The 26,422-nt window shown below is 38.2% G+C and overlaps 1 protein-coding gene across 1 annotated transcript in view; it reads left to right on the top strand.

Annotated features, from left to right (window-relative positions):
• The first annotated feature begins 7,590 nt into the window (after positions 1–7,590).
• LOC118813361 (dedicator of cytokinesis protein 3-like) overlaps positions 7,591–26,422 on the top strand; it is a 95,930-nt gene continuing 77,098 nt past the window's right edge. Inside the window, exons 1-3 of the mRNA XM_036578650.1 lie at positions 7,591–8,118; positions 25,872–25,955; positions 26,060–26,100. Of these exons, the coding sequence (XP_036434543.1) occupies positions 8,082–8,118; positions 25,872–25,955; positions 26,060–26,100 (162 nt within the window). The 5' untranslated portion in view covers positions 7,591–8,081. The remainder of the gene's footprint in view (positions 8,119–25,871; positions 25,956–26,059; positions 26,101–26,422) is intronic.

The following is a 26,422-nucleotide window of genomic DNA, read 5'->3' as shown; positions in this document are numbered from 1 at the left end:
GTCTGATAAGCTCATGCAAACAGGAATAATTTAATAGACCTCTGATATTCTGCGTCATTGTGTATTTGGCATCGTATCCATTTTAACAACTCTGGGTCTATACTGGATTTCTCTGTGGCAAAAAAATGCTGCTCCTATCAAGCTTTGTCATACACAGAAAGATCCCCAACCCAAAACGTTTTGTCTTGGAGGCATTTTCACTGGCACTGAATTAAGAGACCCTTAGGGACACCCATGCTAATAGCAAGCTACTGCTCCTGCACACTGACATGCTGTTGCGTGAAATTAAGCCTACTATTGAACTTCAAGAGCATTCGTCTTTCGGCTCCTTGACAACCTTGTAATTCAGAGGATCCAGTGACATACAGTGGAAAAACGTATGTAGAATGTAAGGCATTAAGTTTGGAATCATTTTGCTAACCACAGGGTGTGATAGTGGTGATTTTTGGAAATCTCATTCATTTTTGCCATAGAGAAATCCAGCTTATACTCAGAGCTAATATGGGCATGACACTGACCAGAATGACATGATTTCAGTGGTCTATATCTTTGATTATTTGAGCATTTTGATCTTTTCAACTTAACATATGCATTAAAATAAGCATGATTAGTTACAAAAGAGGATATCAAACACTGGCAAATTAATTTTGATCAGAAAGTAGAACAGCAAATATCAGCAAGATAAAGTATTTGAACACTTTAACCACTAATAAACTTTAATAAAGTTCTTTACATTACTTCAAAAAATGTTTAACAAAATAATGTGTTTCAGAGTAAAACACTTTTAGCACAACATGAAACTGATGGTAGACTCCTTGTGTGGAGAAAACTTTGAGAAGAATTCCAGCCAGACTGCACTAAGAGTACTGTAAAGCACAAAGGTGGAAACATCAAAGTCTGGGGTTGTTTTTCTTACAGTGATGTTGAGCTTTTGTTCATTGATGGGATCATGAACTCAAAGGCTTTTTGATGCAAACCTGCAGAAGTCTGCAAAGAAACCCCTCAAATGATAATGATCCATAACACACCAGCTACCTTTTGAAAGAACTTTGCCAAAAAGAAAATTATAGTCTTGGTCTGTTTAAAATAAATGCCACTTGATTTAACATTTTGTTTCCTAAATCAGTGAATTTGATGCATTTTTAAATATGGCATGAATGTCCATATTACCTTTTTGGCCGCTGTATGTGTGTATGTGTCATTGTTTACAGTGCAAGTCTGACTGTTATATTGTGTTAAAACTAACCGCATCCTGTGGAGGCTGTGCCTGGCTAGCTTCCATTGTGAGCTGGTTATATGGTTCAGGATGGTGCTATAATACAGTCACTAAGAGAGTGAGTACAATAATATAGGTGTAAAGTCTGTGGTGTATGCACTCACCTCTGTAAGTGAAAAAATCTTGTGATAAGGAAGTTACTTTAGTTGTATCAAAAGTTTTCATGAAACTGAAAAATGTCCATCTGATTGCTGTGAAAATTTGTAGATGATGTTGTTATGGGAATATGAGATAGCCAAAAGCACATTCTACTTGAACCAGTTTAACTACAAACAGTCAGGTCCAAAAATATTTGGACATTGACAGTTATTTTAGCTGTCGACCACAGCGTATTGAAACTAAATAATGAGTTTGCGCTCAAGGTGCAGACTTTTAACTTTAATTTGATGGTATTTACATCCAAATTGAGTGTAGAAATTAGTCATTCCCCTTTTAGGGGCTCAAAAGTAGTTGGACAATTGGCTGCTCAACTGTTTCATGCTAGCCCTCAATGTAAAGTCCAAAGAGCTGTCACTGCCAGTGGAGCAAGCCATCATTAGGCTGAAAATCAAAACAAATCCATCAGAGAGATAGCAAAAACTGAAGGTGCGGCCAAATCCACTATGTGGTACATTTTTAAATAGAAGGAATGCATTGGTGAGTATAGAAACACCAAAAGGCCTGGAAAACCATGGGAAACAATAGTGGTGGATGACAGAATGATTTTTTCTTGGTGACAAAAAAACCCTTCAGAATAGGTGGCCAAATCGAGAACACCCTCCAGGAGTTAGGTATAGTCAACAATCAAGAGAAGATTTAACCAGAGCAAATACAGGGGATTATCCACAAGATGTACACTCTCAGAAAAAGGGTACCAAACAGTCACTGAGGTGGTACCCTCAAAGGTACATCTTCATTACCTTTAGTTAGGGATCATAATTGTACTATATTCTGTTGCATATATATATATATATATATATATATATATATTTTAAGTTGCGTTGACTCCGGTGTTTGAATTTTATAGTTATGTTTTAAAACATTAGGCTATGAAAAGATATATGTACATTTCCACATGGAAAAACCCATATAAGTTACACAGTTGGACCTTAAGACCATTGTTACACATTTGAATCAGAGCCAGAATCAGAATCAAACTTTATTGGCCAGGTATGCTTACACATACAAGGAATTTGGTTTTGGTTACAGGAGCTCACAGTGCACAGTATCTGACAAATATTTTACATGTAGTAAATAAAAAAAAAAATCAGAGTAAAATCAAATCAAATAAAATAGAATGTGCGTTCCTACCAGACCATCACACACAGTCACACCTGTAAACCCTGCATTATGCAAAGTATATGTATGTATTTGAAGATACGTTTACAATGTTTGTACCTTAATGAACAAAAAATTTACCTGCACACTACCTTTTTCTGACAGTGAGCACGTTTACATGCACTTAATAATCCGATAACTGCAGAAGATTTTGTCAGTAATCTGATCAACACGTTTACGTGCACTTCAGATAATCAGATAATGGGGAAACTCCGGGTCTGCATGAGTCAGGCAGTATTTGGATTTCTGCTTTGCAACCAGCCAATAAACTCACAGAAGAACTCAGCCACAGCTTAAAGAAAATCACGCACTTTACCTGAAAATATGCATATACATCATCTGGAAAATAATCCAGCATGTAGTTGGTTTCAGCGTTGCTCCAAAATTGTTGTTCTGTCATCTGGCAGCAACGCTGCTTGCTCATTTCCGGTACTGCCATCTGTTCTCGCTCATGCGCAGACTGAGAAATCCGAAGGAAATCTGGGTAAGAGTATACATGCACTGAGAAATCCGATTGCTGAGCTAAAATCCAGCTCTCTTTCCCAGAATTCTTAATCAGATTTCTAGATTGGAGTATGGTGTTTACATGACCATTTGAATAATCAGATTTTTGAGTGCATGTCAACGCACTCAGTGTAAAGCATGGATAAGCCTCAAAAACAGGTTAGAGGTTATTAAATATGGACAAATGAGACAAAGATCAACTTGTACCAAAATGATGGAAAGAGAAGAGTATGGAGAAGAGAAGGAGCTCATGCTTATGGTCCAAAACATACCACCTTATCTGTCAAGCATGGTGGAGATGTTACAGTGTGTTACGGCATGTATGGCTGCCAGTGGAACTGGTTCCCTTATACTTATTTATGATGTAACTGCTGAAAGAAGCAGCAGGATGAATTCTGAATTCAGCCAAATGCTTCAAAACTCATTGGACGGTGCAGATGGACAATGAAGCATACTGTGATAACAGTCCAAGCATTTTTTAAGTGGAATGTTTTGCAATTGTGAAGTCAGTCAAATGGTTGACAAATAGTTGTAATTCCTACACCATTTACTCGATTTGGATTAAAATACTCTCATGTTAAAGCTGAATTTCTGCACTTTATTTTATTTCAAGTCCATTAGGCAGTGGTCAGCAGGTAAAATAACAATACCACTGTCTCCTTTTTGATATTTATGAACCTAACTAAATCCATGTTAAATTTTACCTAATGTCAGGCTGTACTCTGCTCTCTCATACTTCATAACTGATTCTCTTGCTGCTTGCTGCTGAGCTGGGAAAGCCCCTATCTACACTATTAAACCACTTTCTGTCTATCCTTCCCTACCTTTCTCTCTCACTCCCTTTCTCCCACTGCATCTTTCACACTTGTTTCTATTTCATTTCGTCTTTTCCTCACCAGGATTAATCATGAATGATTACATGTCTCTTCTTTATATAGAATTTTCACTAGAACATCACAGATGAGTCACCATGCTGCGTTCAAAGGGCTTATTAGAGCATCTTACATGTCTTAGTTGGAGCTGCTGTTAAGACTTCACCAATATGGCCCCTCCTTCCCCTATACCATTACTCTCAGATGGCTTCTTTGGACAGTGCATTGCGATATACCTGATTTTCAGCAATTTCTTTGTATGTCTATTTTTAATGAACATTTTCACAGCCTTCTAAGCAAAGTGGGGGCAGTGGATAATTATAGCACATGTAATATTGGGCTCTCGTATAAGGCACTTATAATTGGTATTTAAGTGTGTTGCACATAGTGTCATGCATAAAATCAGCTCCTGTATGTGTGTGCTTATTTGCTGTATGAGAGGATTATGTGCTAAATAAGCCAGTTAAAGCTGTAAGTGGGAGGCAGCTTAAGATTATTTTCGTGCTAACAGTTAATGACATATTACATCACCTCACTGATGGCTCAAAAATAATGCAACACAGCGCATCCATTTTCATTCATTTTGTGTTTCCCCTCATACTGCTTTGCCAAGAACGTCAAGGCCAAGACGACTGTTTTCCAGTTTTTCCCTTCCAATACCGATACCTGATTCCCTGATTCTCAATACCAAATCCGATCTACCGAACTACACTGTAACTGCTTATTAATTTTTATTAATTATTTTACTGTGGTATATATATATATAAGATATATATATTATACTTATAAAGTGAGACTGCATCCCTGTCCCTCATGGCCCCATGGTGAGCAGTTAGATCCCACTGTTTTGAAATAAATGTGTCCCGAAGTCTGAAAATCAGTGTGTAACATTAAGAATAGTCAGTACCAAAACTGATATTTTCTACAATCAAGTAAACTTTTTTCTGTTTTAATTAAAAATGTTATGTGTGTACAACTGTTTAAAGCTGTGTTTGCTAGTCATGTAATAGCTAGTGTTTTTGACTTATGCTCAAAATCAGCTGAAATTGTTGCTACTGAAACAGTCACTACCTAAACATTTAGGGCCTGGGTGAATTGCCATAACTGACAGAATCATGAATTCTGCTCTTTATCAGAAAATTCTGCAGGAGAATATCTGATCATCAGTCAGTGACCTGATGCTCAAGCGCAATGGGGTTATACAGCAATACCACAATCCAAAGCAAAAGAGCAAGTTCAGCTCTGAACGGCACAAAATAAACAAAATTAAGCTTTTGGAGTAGCCTGATGAACGCCACTGAGATGCTCTGGCAGGACCTTAAATGGGCAGTTCATGCTCAAAAGTGCTCCAGTGTGGCTGAACTAAAGCAATTCTCCAAAGTGTGGGCCAAAATTCCTCCACAGCATTGTGAAAGACTGATCTTCAGTTATAAGAAGTGCCTGCAATTGTTGCTGCACAACCAATGATTGAGTTTAGGGGGCAATTACTTTTAACATGGTGTGACATAGATGTTGCAAACTTTTCTGCTTCAAATAAATGGAATCATTAAAAAATTGTGTTTTGTGTTTTAGTGTGACAAATGCAATAATCAGGTGGGGGCAAACTCACAACACTGTACAACGTATGTGTGCCTAATAAAGCAGCCAGTGAGTGTTATTCAAACAACAGATTTAATATTTTAGTGTGCTTCATTTACTATGCAGCCTCTAAGCCTCTGGTCGTAAGTGTTGTATTACTTACCATTAAGATGTTATTGACTCCTGTGAATGATATTGTTTACTGCAGAAGACAATGACTAACCCACTTAATAACAATGGATCAGCTCACAGATATCAAAAGGAAAGCAAACTAATCGATAACCTAGAACTTAAAATTCCTTAAACCCAATTCCATCTGTGTCCTAGATAGTCTACAGATGTTGCTGGCACTGTAGAGGGATGCTTATTTTTGTCCCCACAAAAAATAACAACATATGGTGGATGCTCATTTTAGCTGCTCACTTTTCCAATGAGGGGCAATTCATGTCATTTAGAGAGGAATTAATAGTGCAAAGCTTTCAAAGTGCAGTCCACATATAGTGAAAGCAAGAGGAAAGCTGCTCAATGGCTCAGTGAATTGATCAGTTATCAGAAGGTCTGTAACTGTCTGTAACACTTAGGACAAATGTTACATTCTGTCACCTTTTGCTTTCAGTATGATCAATCGTATGATGCATGATGCATTTTAACCATGACATACTGGGATGTGTGGCAGCAGTAATCTGTCATCAGCTTGAAGTGGATGAAAGCACCTGATGAACAGAACAGCCCTTGCTTAGAGAAGAATTCCACCAACCTTTCAAAAAATGACCATAATTAAATCATTAAGATGTAAACAGAGTCATTCAGAGTGGGTTTTAGTGAAATGCTCCATTCTAGAGAAACTTACTGAATCAGAACTGTTCTCAGCAGTGCTGATAGAAACCAAACATCTGAGAAACCATTTTGAGCTGCCTCACAGAAAACTATTACACACCAAATAGTTACAAATGTACGGAAGTCCAGTATGGAGCCCAGCTGTGAAATCCCATATAAATAAAAATAATGCGTGGCCACGACTTAGCAAGGGTGGGAATGAGATCATGCTTTACTAAGTTGTGGCCACTCATTATGATCTTGTTCCCACGCCTTACTAAGTCATGGCCAAGCATTAGAATCTCGTTTCCACACCTTACTAAGTCATGGCCGTGACTTAATTATCTTGTTCCCAAGTCTTACTAAGTCGTGGCCACGCATTATTTTTATTTATACAGGTTGTCACCAGTGGAGCTCCGTAGTCCAGAGAGGCCATGAGGTAGTTATAATTTTCTGGATTGTTATTTTGAGATAACGAGTTATTATCTTGTTATCTCAAGATAACAAAAGTTATCTTAAGAAAACATGTTAATTATCTTGTGATCTCAAGATAACAGTTGTTATCTTAAGATAACGAGTTAATTATCTTGTGATCTCAAGATAACAAAATTGTTATCTTTAAATAGCAAGTTACTTATCTTGTTATCTCGAGATAACAAAAGTGCTCCATACTTCTGTAACTGCACACCACAAAGAACCAGCAGAAACTTTTAATGGTTTAATGGTAATTATTTTTTTCAGTAGGGAAAGCAAAATAGGCCTCAAAGAGCACGTACTTCTTCAGATTGACCATTATTTTACAATCATCCCCATTATATGTACAAATTTAGAAGACACGTGTAGGTTCACTGCTCATTTTAAACAGTAAATAAAATGCTTATATTTGTGTTGTAGACATTGCGACCTCTGGTTCCTATCGCCACCACTGTAAAGAAATCAGAGTCTGTAAGTTTCCCTAATGCACCATTTCACATCACGCCACTCTGAATGGTTTTGTTTACGTCTCAATGATTGGAGTATGCAGAATTGTTCTGAAAAAAATCAGTGAAATTCCTCTTTAAAAGGTTTTCAATCCCAAAAGCTTTGAGGCTGGCGATGTTTTAGCGGGCGTCATGTGACAGTGGTGAAGATGGCGCAGCGTGACTCTGCCACATTCTCTAGAACCGCGACGACCAGTTTGAACTGGCGAGCTTCTGCAGTTCAGCCAGTCCAGTAAGAAAGAAGCAGAGGCGGCGACTCGAACTGGCCCTTTCAGCCTCACACTGAACGAGAAGGAGGAGGGGACGCGTGAGCTAGGGTAGCCGAGGAAGGGCTAAAATAAATAAATTAGCTCGACTCGAGCGCGCTCACATACTGCAGCAGTAAGAGCCGAGATCAGATTTCCGTTCATTACCCCAGGTAGAGAGAGAGGGGGGAGAGAGAGAGAGAGAGAGAGGGAGAGAGAGAGAGAGACTGGGCATCTGCAGCACACACTGATGACTCGCGTTTTTGGGAGGCAAAAGACGAAAAGAAGCGACCGTGACACACTGCGGGAATGAAAGAGGACATCCTAACGGTCGCATTTTCCTATTTTCCTGAGCGTGCTGTCATGTAGCGCTCATAGTACATGTAGTTCTGTGAAGTCCGTCTAGCCGAGCCCTTCATCTTGCGAGCATCCTCCCACGACACCAGCGGAATGGAGATCGGCTTGCTAGGAATCTAAACCATCTCTAGAAATAATGTGGATCCCAACGGAGGATGAGAAATTCGGAGTTGGTGAGTGTGCGCTTATGTTCCTCTCAATGTAATTTCAGTATGTTGTGGATGCTGAATGTAGAGCACGACTCGGATTTAAACCAATGCAACAATTTCCTTTGCGAAGTGCTGCTCTGATAACATTCACTAGCCCGCGTTGGTGACTCATGTGGATCAAATCGAACTGACTGAAATGTTCACTAATGCAGTTTCGTAAGATGATCATGGAAACGTTGACTGGTTCTCAAATTAGTGCAGAAAATGAGCCGTTTCTGACACGTGATGAAGTGATAATGCGCGCTCTCGCTTGTTGATTTAAATTGAAGAAGGATTTTGCCTTTATTAACCTACACAGGCTTCACTGAGTGTGGAGCGAAGTGTTGTTTCTTTGTAATACAGCCACAGTTAGCGTATTCGCTTCCCACGATCTTATAACGCAACGCAGTAGCGCTAGACTCGAGAACGAATCGTTCTTTTGAACCCGACCGATTCGCAGGGCAAGTGAATCAAACTTTTTTATTGCGCCCACGCAACGTTCACGTCCGCATTCTTGGTTGAAAAATAAACATGCTGTTTACAGTTTAGCATAGAATCATAACGCGGCATATTACGTTGCAACACAACAGCAGCCTTTTACTGAAATAAACGTTCGATTCACTGTAATGGACGGAAAGAATCGGTTCGAAAAATTGAATCGAACTTCCCATCACTGAGTAGCACACGAGGGAAAAAAGCAAAACCCGCTCTTCCGCGTGAACGCGCGGGGGCGCTGATGATGACGAGCGTTCTAACAGGTGCGCGCGCTGAAGCTGGGGGGTGCGCGCTTTTTGACGCTGCTTAGCAACGTCTCCTAGCAACCGTCGTCAACGTTGCGGTAGATACCCAGGGATTGCTCTGTTTCTGGAAGTTGTAACCCCGCTTTATAGACCGCTCATACTAAACTCTGTACCTGCTTTTTTCTCTTATTTCTGTCATGTATGTGTCTAGCACAGTCTCTGTTTATCTAAATCAGGTGTTTTCTGACAGTTTCACATCAGCCATTAGGCTCATCTCATATATCTCTCACTGTTTGATTCAAATGCCTTTGTTAATTTCACTATTTGAAACTCATAACTAATTGGTATTTATTTCCAGTGGGGGCAGGACGATGGGTTCCTCCCAAAGTTTCTTTCTTTTACTCTTAGACTCTGTATTCCTATTACTGCAGACAGTATGGTTGTCCCTGCAGTACCACGGAGAGCTCCACTGACAGCTGAGTTCACTTCATGGGCGTAATGGCAGAACTGTGGCTTCTTTTCACATTAGAAGGGACCATTCAAAAGGCAATTAGGCAATATGGCTGACAGCTCCAGTAATCTGACACAGGGCTCTCTTGTGGTTGGGTACTTGTCAGTAAATCAGCTCTCCTTGAACGTGGTATGTGCATATGGGCGTACACTTATATGCAAAAGTTTGGGCGTCATCGTTTAAGTTACATTTGTCATGTGCAAAAGTTATGGCTAATTTTATATATTTTTTGTCTTTTATTTTTTCCCAGATAAACTTGCAGAAAAGTGTCATATTTAAGTTTGGTGTTCAAGCATTTGCATATAACTGCAACTCTTCCCCATATTAGGAGCTCCAGATCTAAGCTGGTTTGATTTATGGCAGAAACCGTAGAAATCGCTGCTGTCGCATCATGGGGTAAACTAAAATGGCCCAAAGCTGGTACATTTTGTCTTGTGTACATTTTGCTCCGAATGTAACTGAAATCCTCTGAATACCAACACCAGCTACTCAAACTGCCAGAGCAACTTAACTACTGCATTTGACAATGTCTGGGGTACTTTGGTGACGTTGCCAGTCTTATAATGCCAATTCAGTGCACAGCATTGACTTGCATGTGGCAATAGTTGTATTTCGGCTCCTTAACGACCTCATTATTCAGAGGATTCGCTGGCAATCAGAGGAAAAGTGTCTGTATGGCAAAACATTATCAGCTTTGGAACATTTTAGCTTACCACAGGGTGCAACAGTGGTGGTTTAAAAAAAACACCATTCATTTTTGCCAAAAAGAAAAACAGCTAACAGCTGATACTGGCAAGATTCCGACTACAGAGTAGTGACCCAACTTCTGAGGTCTATTCAAATGACTTGGCTTTTTTCTGAAGTACTATAGGCTCTGTGGGCTCAATCTTGACCTAAAAAGAATCAAAAATCACATCAGACCTGAATATATGTATATTATTACACTCTCACTCCTGTGTAACTGTATGGATTGTTTTGGATGTACAAACAGAAATGAACACAAATACAACCGATAACATCATCTCACCAGGTTCGGTACATACTGGCCCTGCACGTGGCATAAGTCTGTCCCAAAATGCTCACTTTAAAACTAGAGCCCTCAGGGTCTCTTGCTGTCTGTGTCTGCATGTTGATGATGTCGATTTGTAGGTTTGAACAAGCCTATGCTTTTGTGCTTCCAGCTTTAGCTATGGAACTAGCTATGATTTTTCACTGTTTTTGTCAAAAAAATGCAGAGTGATTGCGCAGCTTAAGCAGTTCCCTGGCGGTTGCTAAGGTGTTGCTAGGCAGTTGCAATGGTGTCTCAGGTGGTCACTAGGGTGTTGCTAGGCGGTTGCTATTGTATCCCAAATAAGTTGCTTGGGTGTTGCTAGGTGGTTGCTAGGGTGTTATTAGGTGGTTGCTATTGTGTTCCAGGTGGTTGCTAAGGAGTTGCTAGGTGGTTGCTTTAGCTATGAGACAACATGGCTCGTGTGCATCAGTGGTATATGAGTGCCTACTTGAGATCAGCTTTTTGCCTTTCATCTGCACCTTTCTTTCTCACCTTCTCTCTTCAAATCAGCTTTTCAGCTCTTTGCTACATGTGTAGATTGTGCATTGTTTTGGTCAGATTTACTCAAAATGTAAAGTTGTTTCCAGGGATGTTGGAAGGTGTTTTAAGTTCGGGTGCTGTAATTTTAAGCAGCATATGCATGATGTGAATGGTGGCGTCATGCACAATGATTTGATTTTTCATTTGAACTTTATAAATTGCATCGGTTTATTATGCTGTTATTTGGCAAGAGACCACAATATGCACATGTAACTGACACATCAAACTGCTGATGCTCACTTAGATTTTTCTGCACTTTCTCTTTCTGGATGCACTTTATGCAAATTAGCCGAGTGGCGACCAATTGTGTAACTGATTGTGTCATGCCCATAAAGCTTCACACCGAGATTCAACATGGAAACGCACGCCGAGCAGCAGATATAACAGTTGATTTTAAAAAAAACCTAATGTATTCAAAGTAGGCCTGGATGATAGAGCAGTGTAATCAATAACTGATTAATGATGATTGACAAGTAACTTTATGACAATGCTTAAAAATAAATATATAAAATATGTATAAAACACATTGTTTTATTCACTTTTACTGTTAAAACATTAGGTTATTATGGAGCCTTAAAAAGCTGTTAGGCAAAAGTAGAGTAAATTCACCACTTTCTGTGCTGTGTGTTTCACAGTGTTTGACATACCATCTCCAGAAAATCTATGTAGAGCTTATGTTCTGGTGGTTAAGATAAATTAAATTGTGAAAATTATGAAAATATAATACTTTGTGGGGCACATATTTGCTGTACTAAATATTGCAATGACTGGTAAAACAGTTTACAAAAGATTGTGTGATATGTCAGTCATCATTATATTATTTATTATGTGATTTTTATGAAATATTTTCATTCAAACAGTTAATGTAAAAAAGCATATAAAACTAGAAAAGTGCATATCCTTAAGAAAATGCAGAGTGATTGCATAGCTTAAACAGTTTTCAGGCAGTTGCTAGGGTGTTGCTAGGTGGTTGCTATGGGATTCCAGGTGGTTGTTAAGGTGTTGCTAGGTAGTTGCTATGGTATCCTAGATCCTTGCAAGTGTGTTGCTAAGTGATTGCTATGGTGTTCCAAGTGGTTGGTAGGGTGTTGCTATGGTATCCCAGATGGTTGCTAGGGTGCTGCTAGGTTATTGCTATGGTATCGTAGATAGTTGCTAGGTAGTTGCTGTGGTATTTTGAGTGGTTGCTGAGTGGTTGCTGTGGTATACGAGGTGGTTGGTAGGGTGTTGCTATGGTATCCCAGATGGTTGCTAGGGTGCTGCTAGGTTATTGCTCTGGTATCGTAGATAGTTGCTAGGTAGTTGCTGTGGTATTTTGAGTGGTTGCTGAGTGGTTGCTGTGGTATACGAGGTGGTTGCTAGAGTGTTGCTAGTGGTTGCTCTGGTATGCCCAATGGTTGCTCGGGTGTCACTAGGTGGTTGCTATAGTATTTCAGGTGTTTGCTAAGGTGTTGCTAGGTTCCTGCTGTTGTATCCCAGATGGTTGCTATGGTGTTAATATAATCAATACTACACACAAAGCACCCAGTGTTTGTCGAGGAAAGTGATTTGACTTGCTTCAGTTGAAATACAATGTTGAATGGTGCATGGCCTACTACATGTAGGTCTTTTTCTACGCTCAGATTATTTTCAAATTCAGACTTTTTATTATATATAATTATTGTTAGCAGTTGCAGTTAAACAGAGTTTCTTTCTTCTTTCAGTCTCCCAGTATCAGCAGGCAAAAAGCATAGAAACAATCACTCTGTTTGTTTAACAAACACATAATTAAAATAATCACTGAGGGCAAAGTTTCACTGTGGACCTACACCATTATCCTCATGTTTGCAACATTTACTTATGAACCATTAATAGAAGGGTTGCATGTAGTTGGAGCTGTGAATGATGTCATACATAAATTATGAGAATGGTTGCCCTAATATATACCATCATCGCTGTAACTGTCATTGCCTTCCAGTGTGTTTGGCTGCAGGAGTGAAGGATCTTGTTCAGCAGATCAGTCATGCACATAAATTAAATCAGCTGTCTGAGCTGGAGACCTCTGCTACTGTACACAGCTACAGCACAGGCACAGTACAACATGGTAGCATAGCTTACAGCATTTGGCATTCTAATATTAAAATCATATTAGATATAATAGAGGTATACACAATGTAAGTATCGCACATATGCCAAATGACTAAGGTGGTCAAATAAACTGGTAACATTTTTACAAGATAGAGAGAAAAAGGGACTCGTAAAAACTGTGCAAGACCTAGTAGGCCACCAAAACCATCACTGTCAGATTAATAGTAATTAAAACTTTCATCTTTGAGAGAAAAGAAAACCAAGCTCTCCTCTTGCTTCAGATCTGAAAGAATATGGGTCTGAAAGGGGGTATAGATGTCAAGAAGCTGTTACTATCCCTGCAAATTTCTTAAAAAACTGGATAATAAAGGCAAAGGACGTTGAATCTTACATGCTTTTTTCTGTATAAAATATGTTTTCTGCCTTTATTTTTTTTCTGACTTTCAACTCAATGGCCATTTTGACTGTAAATTAAAGCTACGCTATGTTAGTGTGGGGAATTTGGAGACCTCTCTGGTGGAAATGTGCAATTGCACACATGCGGAATAACATTTTGTAACGTAGGTCATGCTTTGGAACCTGTCCCTGAGTAGATCTGAATACGTAAGACTGCAGTTCTTCAGTTCTACTAATTTAGTAGAATCATTCATACATACTGTTGTAGAACATACATATTTCTGAAGTCTGTCTAAAAGTAAGACACTGCAGAAAACCACAGTTTCTCTGAGCACATTAAGAAAGAAATGGTTCAGCAGAAGCGTGCCACACTGTTTACACAGCATCTGACTGACCTGACCTTCTAACATTTACTTCTGTGATTGGTGTGTGTTCGGTGTCACATTTTATATGTCATACTTGTGGTGTGGCTTCTGGTTTGTGTAATGTTTATTGTTGTCTTTTGCGGTGGCTTTAGGCCAGGAGTATACAGTTCTGGTTCTGGAGGGCTGCTGTCCAGCACAATTTAGTGATTTACCTGCCCAGACACACCTGGCTATTAACAGATGAGTTAAATCAGGTATGTTTGAGGAGGGTAATCAACAAACTGCCATCTCCAAAACCAGAGCTGAATAACCCAGCTGTACTTGTCTTCAACTTTGACTTGAGCATGGGTGGGAGATTTTTTTTTTTCCATTATATTGCCTATATTCTGTGTTTTATTTTTCCCCTTAGGTTCACTTATAACATTTATGTGGTTTTATGTACCAAAAAACAGTTCTAATTCATTTTTACATGTTGTTTTTTACAATTTATTCCTTAGAATTGAACAGGCTGTTTTTATTACTGTGCCTGTAAGACTGATGTTTGTAAATGAGCTCTCTTCTGATTGGCTATCCTGTATTGTGCCTCATTCAAAAAGCAGACCAGGCTTAATCACTCACACCTCAGTGAGAATGGGCGGGGCTAAACTGCTGTAGACCGATTAGGCCAGTATATGTAAATGGTTTGATTTTCGTGATATCACAAAAACAGTGAATGAAAAACAGCTTAGTTTCCATATAAGAACTAAATGAACTGGGGAGTGAACAGTACTTTAACAGTGTTTACACACTGCGTCAGACTGTTTTTCAAGTAATTGAAGAAATTTCACTTTTCCAAGATATGGGCCTTTTAAGGAACAAACTGACCAGTTGAGTCTGAGTTATTTTATACATTTAAGTAAAATTGGGTTGAAAAAGATGAATCTCAATTTCTGATTTCTATAGCATACATTGTGATTTTTTCACAGAATTTGTAATTAATCAAGAATATATGGACCATTTTGATTCTAATAAATTTGTTTAACCTGCAATTACACAGTAAACATTTAAAAACAAATATTCAGTGAATAAATAGAATGATCAATCATTTGTTTTAATAAAATAAACATAATTAAGGTGTAGGGTCATTCAAAGCAAAAGGATTTTAGTGTGAAGTCCAAGTCAGTTAAAATTCTAAAAGGTGTTTTGAATGCTCAGTTTTAACCAATTTGGTAGAGTGATCTGTATAGCAGTGTTTAGTGTAGAAACTGCTACTCTATAAGAAGCCTATTTATCCAGATTACCCCACTACACTATCACAAACTTTCATTAGTGAGCTTTTTAATGTTATGTTAGCATCAAGCTAACCTTGCTGTACCTTGACTTACTCAGATTGCCTTTAGTACTGCCTATTGCCGTTCTAGCCTAATTGTAGATGTTTGAAACTTGCAACAGACATTTCAGGTAATTATTTTTTACTTTGTATGTCGCAATTTCACTTCAGTGAATTTCGAAACACAGAATATTACTAAAATAGCTTGTTAGCCAGTTAGCAATTTCCTGAGATGGTTGCCAAACAAAGCCACGCTCTTACGTGGGGTCATGTTTACCTTGATTTCTGGCTGTGCTGAGTGACCTACTTGAAGTGTCCACGGGTGTGTGTTTATTTTATAGCAACACTGGGGGAAATGCAGAGCCTCTATCATGTTTTATGAATCAATTCAGAATCTTTCTGGAGAGAATTGCAACAGATTCAAGAATCATGATGCTTCTATATAGAACCTTGTAGAAAAGGCTTCTATATAGAACCAAAAAGGGGTCCTCTATTGTTACATGCTTTACATTGAAGCAATAGAAGAATGTTTTTTGGTGCTATATAGAACCATTTTCAAAAAGGTTCAGTGTAGAAGCATCAACAGCACATTCTCTGTCAATCTGAAGAGCACTTTTATGATTCAAAGGGTTCTTTGAGTGTTCATGGTTCTATATAGAACCATTTTCTTTACTAAAGACCCTTTAAAGAACCATCATTTTAAGAGTGTACAAGATGAAACAAGTTGATTTCTAACCAAAGACATATATCTAAGTCTGATACATCTTTTATTACTACTTATCTGTAGTAAATTGCTAATAATTAAGCAATATTTTGGTTTCACTGATCTTCAGCTCATTTTCCCAAGTACTGTTTCATGTGCATGTTCCACAGACCATGCAATACAATAAAATACAGTACATAAATGTAACTATACCCTAATATAGTTCCAAAGTTTAGATATTTTTAACTGAAAATAGAGATGTTGGTAGGTACCAAACATTTAGCACCATTTTATAGCTAGTACAAACATTCAACACAGTAGTTAAAATGCCTACAACTTCAATTCGATGTTATATTGACATATTCTCAATCAAAAAATTATATACATTTTTATCATTGAAAACGAGTCGTGTTTTGGTTATTTGACATTGTAACCAGTATTTACCAAGAAAAAGACATATCAACATTGTATGCTTGTTTAGCGTTCTCTCTACTATTTGATGGGCCTTTGGCAAATGTGAACATATGCATCCCAGTAAAAATACAGTTTTAGGCTGCAACCCCTAAAACATGTCAGGCCTGTGGGCAGTCATAGAGCTCCTATACAAGACCCAGAGGAGTTCTACCACAGACACTCTTTTAGCATATTCAGATTCTTTTAATAAATTAATTAGCAAGTTTTCGAATCTGTATTCAGGTTTCCTTGGGTATGCTAATCTGGGGATCAGAGCATCATGAGCAAACATAGCTGTTGTAATCCATAGCAAATCTTTAGTCCCCAGTAGTGCTTTCTGAGGCGCAAAGATCCAACGTGAAAAAGCAACTGACTTAAGAACTGTTCATCCATTTGCTTATCCATTATGAACAGTATAGAATGTGTTCTGTTGGGTGGGCTTTTTTGAACTGTGTTGGAATTCCTCACAGGGATTCTTTTTGCTAGAAATATTGTGTAATCATAATGTATTGTATTGACGTAACCCCCAGCACTGCAGGCAGAGCAGTCACCCTGGGTTCACCCTTTATATTGCTGCTTATGCAATTCTACACCTATGACCCATGATTAGCCATGACAACCTAGTTGTATACGTCAACCATCAGCCTACATTAGAGCGTCCACATAATAATAGTGAGTAAACAGCATTGTGATTTTTTATTACTTTGAGATCATTTTTGAGTAGCAGGCCCATTAATTTTGTCAGGACCCTTGTTATGCAACTGTGTTGAAGTTTAATTATGTTGTGCTCTGACTTTGACTGCAAATCCCTGACTGTGAACAGATTTTAGATTGGAGGCAGTTGACTATGTAGATGCCTTACCTCAGTTTTGCTTCTTTTCTGTCCCTTAAAAGGGTAAAGACTTGTCTCTGGTGACCATTTTGAGCTCAATAATGACAGAATAGAGGTGGGTACAGTAGCCTTAGTCCATACTCTAGTAAAAGTATTAATACTTGAGTAAAATAATGACTTAAGTAAAAGAAAAAGTACATTTCCAAAAAAACAACTTAAGTAAGAGTACAAAAGTATTGGATAAAAAAAACACTTAAGTACTGAGTAACTTACAGAACTGCAGTGGAATAGTAAATCCAGCATCTATCAGCATCGGAACTGAGGTTTGTTAGGATATATTCTTTTCTTTTTGGATTCTTTTGGTATAAAATGAAATGCCAAAGCTCCAAAGTTAGAGGTGTGACCAATCACGAAGCAGTACAGATGTAGTCATGAACAAAACATAATGAAATTAAACACAAAAAACTAATTAGTAACTAAATATGAATGGCTAAAATGTAACTGAATAAATTCCTTTACTCGCTAATTGAGCAGAAGTAAAAGTATTATGATCTGAAAATACTCCGGTGAAAGCAAACTCATCAGTATGTACTTGTAAATTTAAGTAAATGTAACTAGTTACTACGCACTTCTGTGATAGAATCCCTGTTTTCATCACAATTTTGTTTGACTACTGAAGTAATATTTACAGTAAGGCTAGCTTGGTTAAATTTGACCCTATAGCTCAGTGACTAGGCCTATAGTGAGGACTGGTTGACAGCACAGTGGTCTCTTGTAGTGAGAGAAAACTGATGAACGAAAACATCAAAACTCATGAATTCTGTCCAGCCGATGAGGCTGACATATTCAGTTCTGCTGTGGAATGCTACATAAGATAGAAGTTATATGAAGTCTTTTAATTGTGCTTTTTAAATTGTAGTCAATGAAGCAACATGCACTGCAATTACAAAGTGCTCCTCTGTCTTATGCAGTGCAATTCATGGTTTTAAACTGTGTTTTTGAATACACATCAACCGCTAGTTACAGTAAGTTAGCTGTTAGCTGTAGATACATTGGAAGAGGCAGCACCCGATACTCATTCAGAAAACCAATTTTCCTCAATTTTTTTTAAACAATAAAACATATTTTAAAAGGCAGTCCTCTGCTTGCTGCTAATTTTTGTACTACTGATTTGTTAGCTTCTTTATCACCTAAGCCAAATTATCATTACCTTTTTTCCTTACGCAAGGTTAACCGATATTTTTTTATTAACTCTCGCAGGTGCACAAATATCAAAATTAGCCAGAATATGTGTTCCCTAGTCTAAACGCTCCCTTACAAGACAAATAACATATTTCAACTCTAGTTTTAAGCTAGAATGCCTCTGTAAGTCTTACCCATTCAACCTGCCTGCTTTGTCTGGATGTATGTTCAACTATTGTGTCCTGTCATGGAATATTTAAGCTTGCCCATAGTTCAATGCAAGCTTGACTGTCTTCGGAATTGGACAGTCTTGTTGCAATCAGGCATGTGTCCAGATCCAAAGTGTGTTAGAATAGTTGAAAAACTATGCATGGTTTGTAATTATTCAGTTAAATATTTTGGTGCTAGGCCAGGGTCTGACCTGCTGCCTGCCTTAGTTTTAACATGGCATCTTTGTTAAAACTCTAAAAGATTTAGATTTGCTTCTGAGCCTTTTTGCACTAATAGGTTGCACTACAGCCTACTAGCTGTTTTTTATATGCTCTGGCAGGAGACTAACAGCAAACCAAACTGTTTTATAGCTGATAAATTCCGGCAATAGTGGTTAAATTGAAGACACAAGCTGGACTCTAATAACATCCTTTATTCAGATATCAGTCACTGAAATGACCAAAATGCACTTCATCAAGATAGAGCCATTTTGTCTGACTGTATTTCAGTAGGGTTTAAGCTAGCATAATGACTGCGAAGTGCTTCTTTGCTACCGCAAATTTGCACATATCAGGATACCTAAAGTTCTGAGTTTCGCTCGTGAAAAAAGATTAAGCAGACAAAATTTGAGCACAGCTAGCTAGCCCAGCCGAGCTATTGGCTACAGTTAAACAATGGCATTCTTTCCTTCAGCTGATTTATACATTCATGGCAATGTGCATTTTCATAGAAGGAGTTGTGGACATGCAGCATTATCCGTAAATGATGGAGGAGATGTTAAAATAATCCAAATGGGAGCTTTATTTGTGCCAAATATTTTTGTGCCTAGGCTACTGACTGAACATGAGTGCAGCCTGTTCTCTGTTAAATGATCGTAGTGATGTGGGGGTCAGTTTCATAAGAATCCAGTATGTCTGGAAGTCGAGGTCCACTCTTGGCTACTGGCTCGAGGGACATTTTGGTAGAGGCATGTGTAAAGCCGGAAACGGTTTGGGTTTGAGTAGTATGTAAGCACAAAGGTAGCAAAGGTAACATTTTTGATATGTCCTGCACTTCACATTACATTATCTTCATGATTAGGGTTGCCATAAACAATTATTAGGAACAGTACAAGGAACAAAAGCAATACCTTTCATAGAAGTTGAAGATGAGGATGAAGCTGAAGGTGGCTTATTTGCCAGTTTCTTAATCCACTTTTCCATTCCAGCTTAAATTTTGCTGCAGTTACATTCCGGCATCGGTGCACCTTCAAGGAAATTTGTGCATCATTTAAGTTGTAACAGAAAAGTCAAATAAGAGGCTGGTGAAAAGCGAGTCATCTTCAGCCTCATGAAAAGATTAGCAAGACAACATCCAACTGCTCCAGAATTAAAGAATTAAAATTTAGTTCCTTTTCAAATAATTGAAAAAGAAATTGAAAATGGTTCCTTTTTGAAGAATTATGACTACAGCAGTGATTTTCTCAGTATGTCACTCTGAGCTGATGGTAAGTTGTGTTGAAACATTAGTCAGCCGTAATCATTTGTCAGGCTACCTGATATTACTTGGTAATCTTGAATTTGATGAAAATGAATTTTCATCATATCACTATAATCTGAAACTACTCAAAAAATTGGGTAAATGTTGAGGATAGTTTAATCTCTGCTTAATCCCTTTATTATAGGCTCTGGCGCTGTCCTGGTTAAAATTAAGTGGAGTCGAGTCGAATCCAGAAAACCCCTGAGTTGTGCATAACTAAATGATAGCAGTTCGGGGGTGGTCTCTTCCCCACATACTGGACAGCAGAATGACATGTTGACACAAAATTTTATAAACTTACATTTTTATTTGGGCTTTGAATGAACATTTTTACCAGACATTATGTTCTTCAGGATTTTCATTTGTAGGGAGCTTTTACTGGTCAAATGTTTGCACTTCCTGGCTAACAAAAACCTTGGTCTGTGCCCTCTGGGCCAATGTGTCTAGGCACCGCTGGTATAAACTATTCCAAGGATTCCTATCCAATGGGCCACCAACCACAAGTGGGCCACAAAGCACCCTCTGGTGGGCCTTGGGCCTATGCTGAAGGGGAACCTGTGGTTCATAAAATAAAAATCAGCAGTATTTATTTAAGCCTTGCAGCAACAGTATACAAAGCAGCTTCATCTGTTTTTTGCCCTCTGGTTCTAACAGTATACTCTCCCCCAGCATTTAATTCGTCCACCCACTAGTGACTATAAAAAATATATTGCAGAAAAAATCTGATTGCTTTGTCATCATTCCGCCTGATTTCTGATATAAAACAAGCTTACATTGGCCTAACCTATTGATATTTTATGTCCATTGTTGCCACATATCGCAGGGATAGCCACCTAAACATTACTGTGTTTCACAGCACAACAGCCCTACAATATATATATTCCCCTTTCAGCCCACCACAGTTTAGTCTAGACTGCATCTAGTTAGAACAGCGATCATTTACATATATGGACTATTCTATCAAATTAATTCCAACTTGGTCCCACAGTACAGTTAAAAACAATTCAGACCTCAGATATTTGCAAGGATTAAGATATGATCTAATCCAGTCCAACTTCAGCATTGTGTACCTTGAATGGTTGATTAGCCAAGCTGTTTGAAATGGTGAGTGGTGAAAATGAGCTTTAGTCGGAAGATGTGAACTCACACTCTATTGTTGGGGAACTCCTTGGTTTCCCAGTTGACCACAACAATGATGGGCAATAAGTAGTAGACTGAACGGTGTAGACTGACAGTGTGCCAGTGTTGTGTGAGTATCAAGTATCCGGACTAATACCTAACTGCTAACTATAACTGTGCTAACTCATTTGTGAAGACTCACGCATGACGAGTCATGTAGGTGAAAACACGAGTTGCAGCAGCTACTCCTCTACACAGGACTCAAGTGGCTGCCAGGTGTCGAGTCTAAATGGGCCTAACAAGTTACTCAGACTGAACAAGCAGCAAGTAACTCAGAATGTTTATAGTTTCTATTAGCTAGCCAGTTTTAAAATTCACCTCTATTCGGTTGTGGATTCTGCTGTTTGCTATAAGGGACTGAGCCATATTAGAAAAGCACTCATTTTAAGTGCCAAATTAGCTCAGTTCTTTTAATTTTGAGATGTAGTCCACTGTTTATTATTATGAGCCATGATAACACGTTTGCCAGATGCATCATTTGCAACATGTAATACACGTCTTGCCCTTTTGGTTAAATTTTTTTTTGTTTTATTTTATGTCTTTTAATAAAATGACTTGTGTCAGTTATCCCTTCAGCAAGCACTGTTGTCTTTTTGGAAAAAAACATTTCCAATAAATAAATATGTACATATATAAATGTGAAAGTTATGTTAACATTCTTTTTTAAATCTGTAATATGGTCATGTAAAAATTAATTATAACTGTTTTTGGTATATAAAACCACAAAAATGTCATAAGTTGACATCAGTGAAATGATACAAAAAACAGTCTACTGTTGAAACCGTAATTCTAAAGTTTTCAGCTTTCAGCACAAGAAAATTCAATGTTTTAGTACAAAAGTTGCTGTGGGCCTTTATGCTTTCTAATGATAAGTAGGTGGGCCTTGAGGTGAAAAGGCTTGGACTATTCAGTTTATGGTGGTGAAAATGATTATGAACGTTGCTAGAGACAAAGCTATTGTAAGGTGTTCTAATACCAAAACTGTGTGTGTGTGTGAACAGGGGATAAGTGTGCGTCCTGTTTTCATGCTGCAGGGTATACAAAGTGGCAGCATCTGTCTCTCGTCATGAATTGTCACACCAGAGCAGCAGCTGCTCTCAGCAAAACAGAAAAGCAAAAGAACAACAACAAAACAATTCAGTATCAATTCAGCTCAGAGATCCACTGACGCAGCTAAAACACTGGTAGAGGAATAGCAATGGTGTTCGAGCAAAACAACGGAACAGAAGCCTCGCAGAAAATCAGCTTTGCAACAGAGCTGTAAAACTAATGTTGATTTGTGGAGATTCATCACGATATCCCAGAGGACCCTTCTGTAAGCAGAGCACCTGTGTCTGTCCGATTGAGTCATCTCCACCAGCTCACTTCGGTCTCAGTCATCATGTGGGAGTGATATTATAAAATTACAGTTTTTATTGTTCAGAGAGAGTCTGAGCGCAGCTGAATAGAGAGAGAGCAATATTGCTTTATTTCTTATTTCTCTTGTTTTACCTATATGTGTAGTGGTTGTGTTCATGCAGCTCAGCTGCTCTTTCCTTGTTTAGCTGGCAATATAACAGCAAATTAGATTTTCTCAGCTCATCAACTGACACGGATCCTATATAGTAAGCCATCTGTATTCAGATCTACACTGCTAGCTAATTGCTAGCAGCACAAAGGAGCTAACTGCATACAAAACCAGCTCCCTCAACTGTGCCACAGTGTCATAAAAACAAACTGTAAAATCCCTGATTCATTAAAGCAAACCCACTTGTATTGGTGAAGAGAAAAAGTGATTCAAAATTTAAAAAAAGCAATAAAAGTGAAATAAAACCGTAAAAAAAAATTTAAATCACGACAGTGTTTCTCACTGCGGTTCGCTAGTGTTTCCATAGTTACAGCTCTACAGAGCCGGAGTGAAGGCCTGAGGCTCCTCCCCCTCCTGGCTCCTTCACTGGCTTCTGATTGGCTCATTAGAATAATGACTCATATCGCAGTGGTTTGAGGCCACTGCAGTGGGGTTAGAGATCCCCATCAGCAAGTACAGAACATTTAACTAGATCAGTTCCAAAGATGACTTTTCCACAGTGGGTTTTCCAGAGTGGGTGTGTGTGTGCACTGCAGACTGCATTACTGTCAGAGGAGCTTTAAACAACTGACTGTGAACAATTCAGTTACCAAGATCCACATTTTACTCCTTTACTGTTCAGTGTCTTCCTGCTTGTGCATAATTCTTATGGGCAAGACCAAAGTATTACTACTTATGTAGTCTTGTGGGACCAGACATTCGAAAAATACACATCTGGGGACAACCTGTTACACTTTTAGAGATGGCCTGTAGTGAAATGCACTGCAAACAGAGGTATGCTCCATCTAAAACCCACACCCAAATTCCTCTAGTTAATTTATCTCTTTTCTTATTGTCCTTTCTTGAACAAAGTTCCCAATTCTTTCCGCATCACATTTCCTTGAGGTGTATCATATTGAAAACAATAGCTCAGCTCAGTTGTGAAAGCTGTGACACATGTTTGGTTCGGGAGTTTACGGTAGTTGTAGTCCATGAGGTAATTGGAACGTTAGAGAGCAAAGCCAGATATTTGTAAATAAAGATGAACAAATTGTCCAGAAGTTGTTTAAGTTGGGATGTGAGATCAGATCTAAAGCCAGCAATGATTTGTGATTTTACAGTTTGCATGGTGAAAAAAATAGATCCTCCCTGAGTTGTTTCTGGAATCAAGAGCCAACATGCCCCCTGTTGTTCCTACATCTTTAACCTGTATACTATCTTTAATCTGTTTCTTAAGGATATACTGACTAAAATAAAAAGCACATATTTTAATAACAGTAAGTCTTAACTTTATGTAATAAACTATTTTGATTTCATGTTTTGAAATGTATGACTCCAACCATACATGCATTACTGCTAGTGTGTGTGTGTGTGTTGCCTCGCTCTCAAAGATGCAGAAAAAAGTGCTAAGTGCTCGTGGGGAATCTGAATTATTCAGGACAACATTAATTCACTGCATTTCACAAAATGAACATTCAAATACAAGTCTTTTATATGATGCTTCTCTTTTTTCAAAGTTAAAATGACAGTTTGTTTCACTTACTCAGATTTATATGTTTAGAACCATTTTATGTCATTTTTACCATAGTGCTAAAAAAAATTAATATGTGACACTTGGTTAGCCCAGTGCTACTAGCACAAAAATTTACATACAGCCCTGCTCAGTTTGTTCCCATTGTACATTACAACCCACATGCAGCCCGAAATTTCTCACGGTTGTTCTCAGATGTTTCTCGTTAAGAAATCACAGCTGGCCCCACAAAACTACTTCATATGCTGAACAGGTTGGAAGAACTCACAATGTCACCTGACCATGACCAGATCTAGGTTCTAGTTTGTAGGGCCTAGATCAGGCTGGTCATGGTGCAAATTCAGGATGTGCATTCTAATTTTGAGTGAGAGTTCAGGAACAGATATCCAGTTAACTACAGGGAAGGAAAAACAACAACAAAAAAAAGCCTACTTTCAACTTGCTAGAAAATATGGTGGCTTAAATAGCCAAATTAGCTGATTGTATTTTAATAGCTGCAAACAAAGAAAAAGAAAAGAAAATTAATTCATTAGTATTCATATAACAGTTAATCATAAGCTAAAATTTCATGATTGGGACAGCTCTATTTTTCAAAAACAGCCAAAAGAGTTTATTGGTAGGTTTTTGTGTTGGGTGAGTAACAGAGGCTGCTAAGCTAATAGAACACTGCTAAGTGTCGTGTTAGCTGCTGTTGAGGACTCGTTGTCTTCAAGGCAAGATATTTTCTCATCAGTGGACGATGTGCTAACATGTTATTTGTCAAAGAAACATCAGCTAGTGTAGCTAGCCTTGTTAGTGAGACAGCTGTGCTGCCTCTGCCTTCTCAGCCAGTATAAAAATAGTATATTTGCAAATAAATTAGAGTTCTAAAACAGACAGCTATGAACGACAGCCCTACCTCTGATTACCACCAAGATATTACCATGGCTTTACTAGGAAACGTTTGACTGACATGAAGAAACACTATTTTTCGTGACATGCAGGTATTGTTTTGCTCTCTTTAGATGCACTGCTACTGCATGCTACTGGTTTTTGTGTGGCTTAAAAATCTTGTTCATGTAGAATCTAAAACATGGTCACCGTCTTGCTACTGACATAAGTTAACCAAAAAGCTGTATTTGGTTTTAAATGCATTTTTGTTAAAAAGATGCTCTTTCCTCTGCGCATGGCATGTTTAAGCAGTCTCAGTAACATGGCCAGGGTTCCCAGATTGGGCAAGATCCCCTAGAATAGCATTTTATACTTCTTGGTATGACAGTACTTGTTTATCAGAAGGGATAGGTATATAACAGTGTTTTTCGTTATCTTGAAAAATTATGTCACAATACGCTTTTCTGAGCATACTGTTAATACCTAAAGACAACTGACTACATTTCATTACAAAGTGAGACAGTTAGGCCTGTTTCAATGGATTTAGTGCAGTGCAGTTTGCAAAACATTGAATAAAAATCTTTGTAGTTGTAGGTTTATTATTATTATTTTCCTTAAAGTATCTTTATTTGTGGCACTACAGCCTCCGTTTCATCTTTTTCAGCCTTTTTCTTTTTTATTGTCTTCTCAAGCGAGCATAATCACTCACTGCTGTCTTCTTTTCCTCTGTTTTAGTGATAAGCAGCTTCCGTAGTTCTGTCAGTCAGTCTCTGGTGCTGGAGCTTGGAGAGACTGTCCAAATCCTCGAGAAATGTGAGGGTAAGACCTGTATCTCCTTGATCAGTTAATCATTCACTTCATAACTTCCATCAGCACAGCAAGTCCTATTGGTCAGTAACTGTCCATGTGATATTATTTTTTAGGATGGTACAGAGGCTTTTCTACCAAAAGACCAACAGTGAAGGTAAGACTGAAGATTCTGAACCATCGTTGCAAGAGCACATGTATTGGCTGTGAGACTCACTCATTGGAGCCAGATCTCATATGCCTCAAGCCAAAGCTTTTAAATCACATTCATTACCAGAAGTTTCTGGCTTAAAACTAATGTATTATTACTAATGTATATTAGTACGTATATGTATCATATATATTTATTTATAGACTTTCACCTTCCAGCTAAGGAGTTTTCCCTCCACCAGCTAAGGATATACTGCACTGTGCAAAAGGCAGAGACCACAATTCATTTAGTTAGTTTCCAATCTAAATGGCTCTTCATTTTTCAGGAG

Source organism: Colossoma macropomum, unplaced genomic scaffold, assembly GCF_904425465.1.
Source record: "Colossoma macropomum unplaced genomic scaffold, Colossoma_macropomum, whole genome shotgun sequence".
Taxonomy (NCBI): Eukaryota; Metazoa; Chordata; class Actinopteri; order Characiformes; family Serrasalmidae; genus Colossoma; species Colossoma macropomum.
The sequence above is the reverse complement of the archived record's forward strand: the minus strand, read 5'-3'. Positions and strand labels throughout refer to the sequence as shown.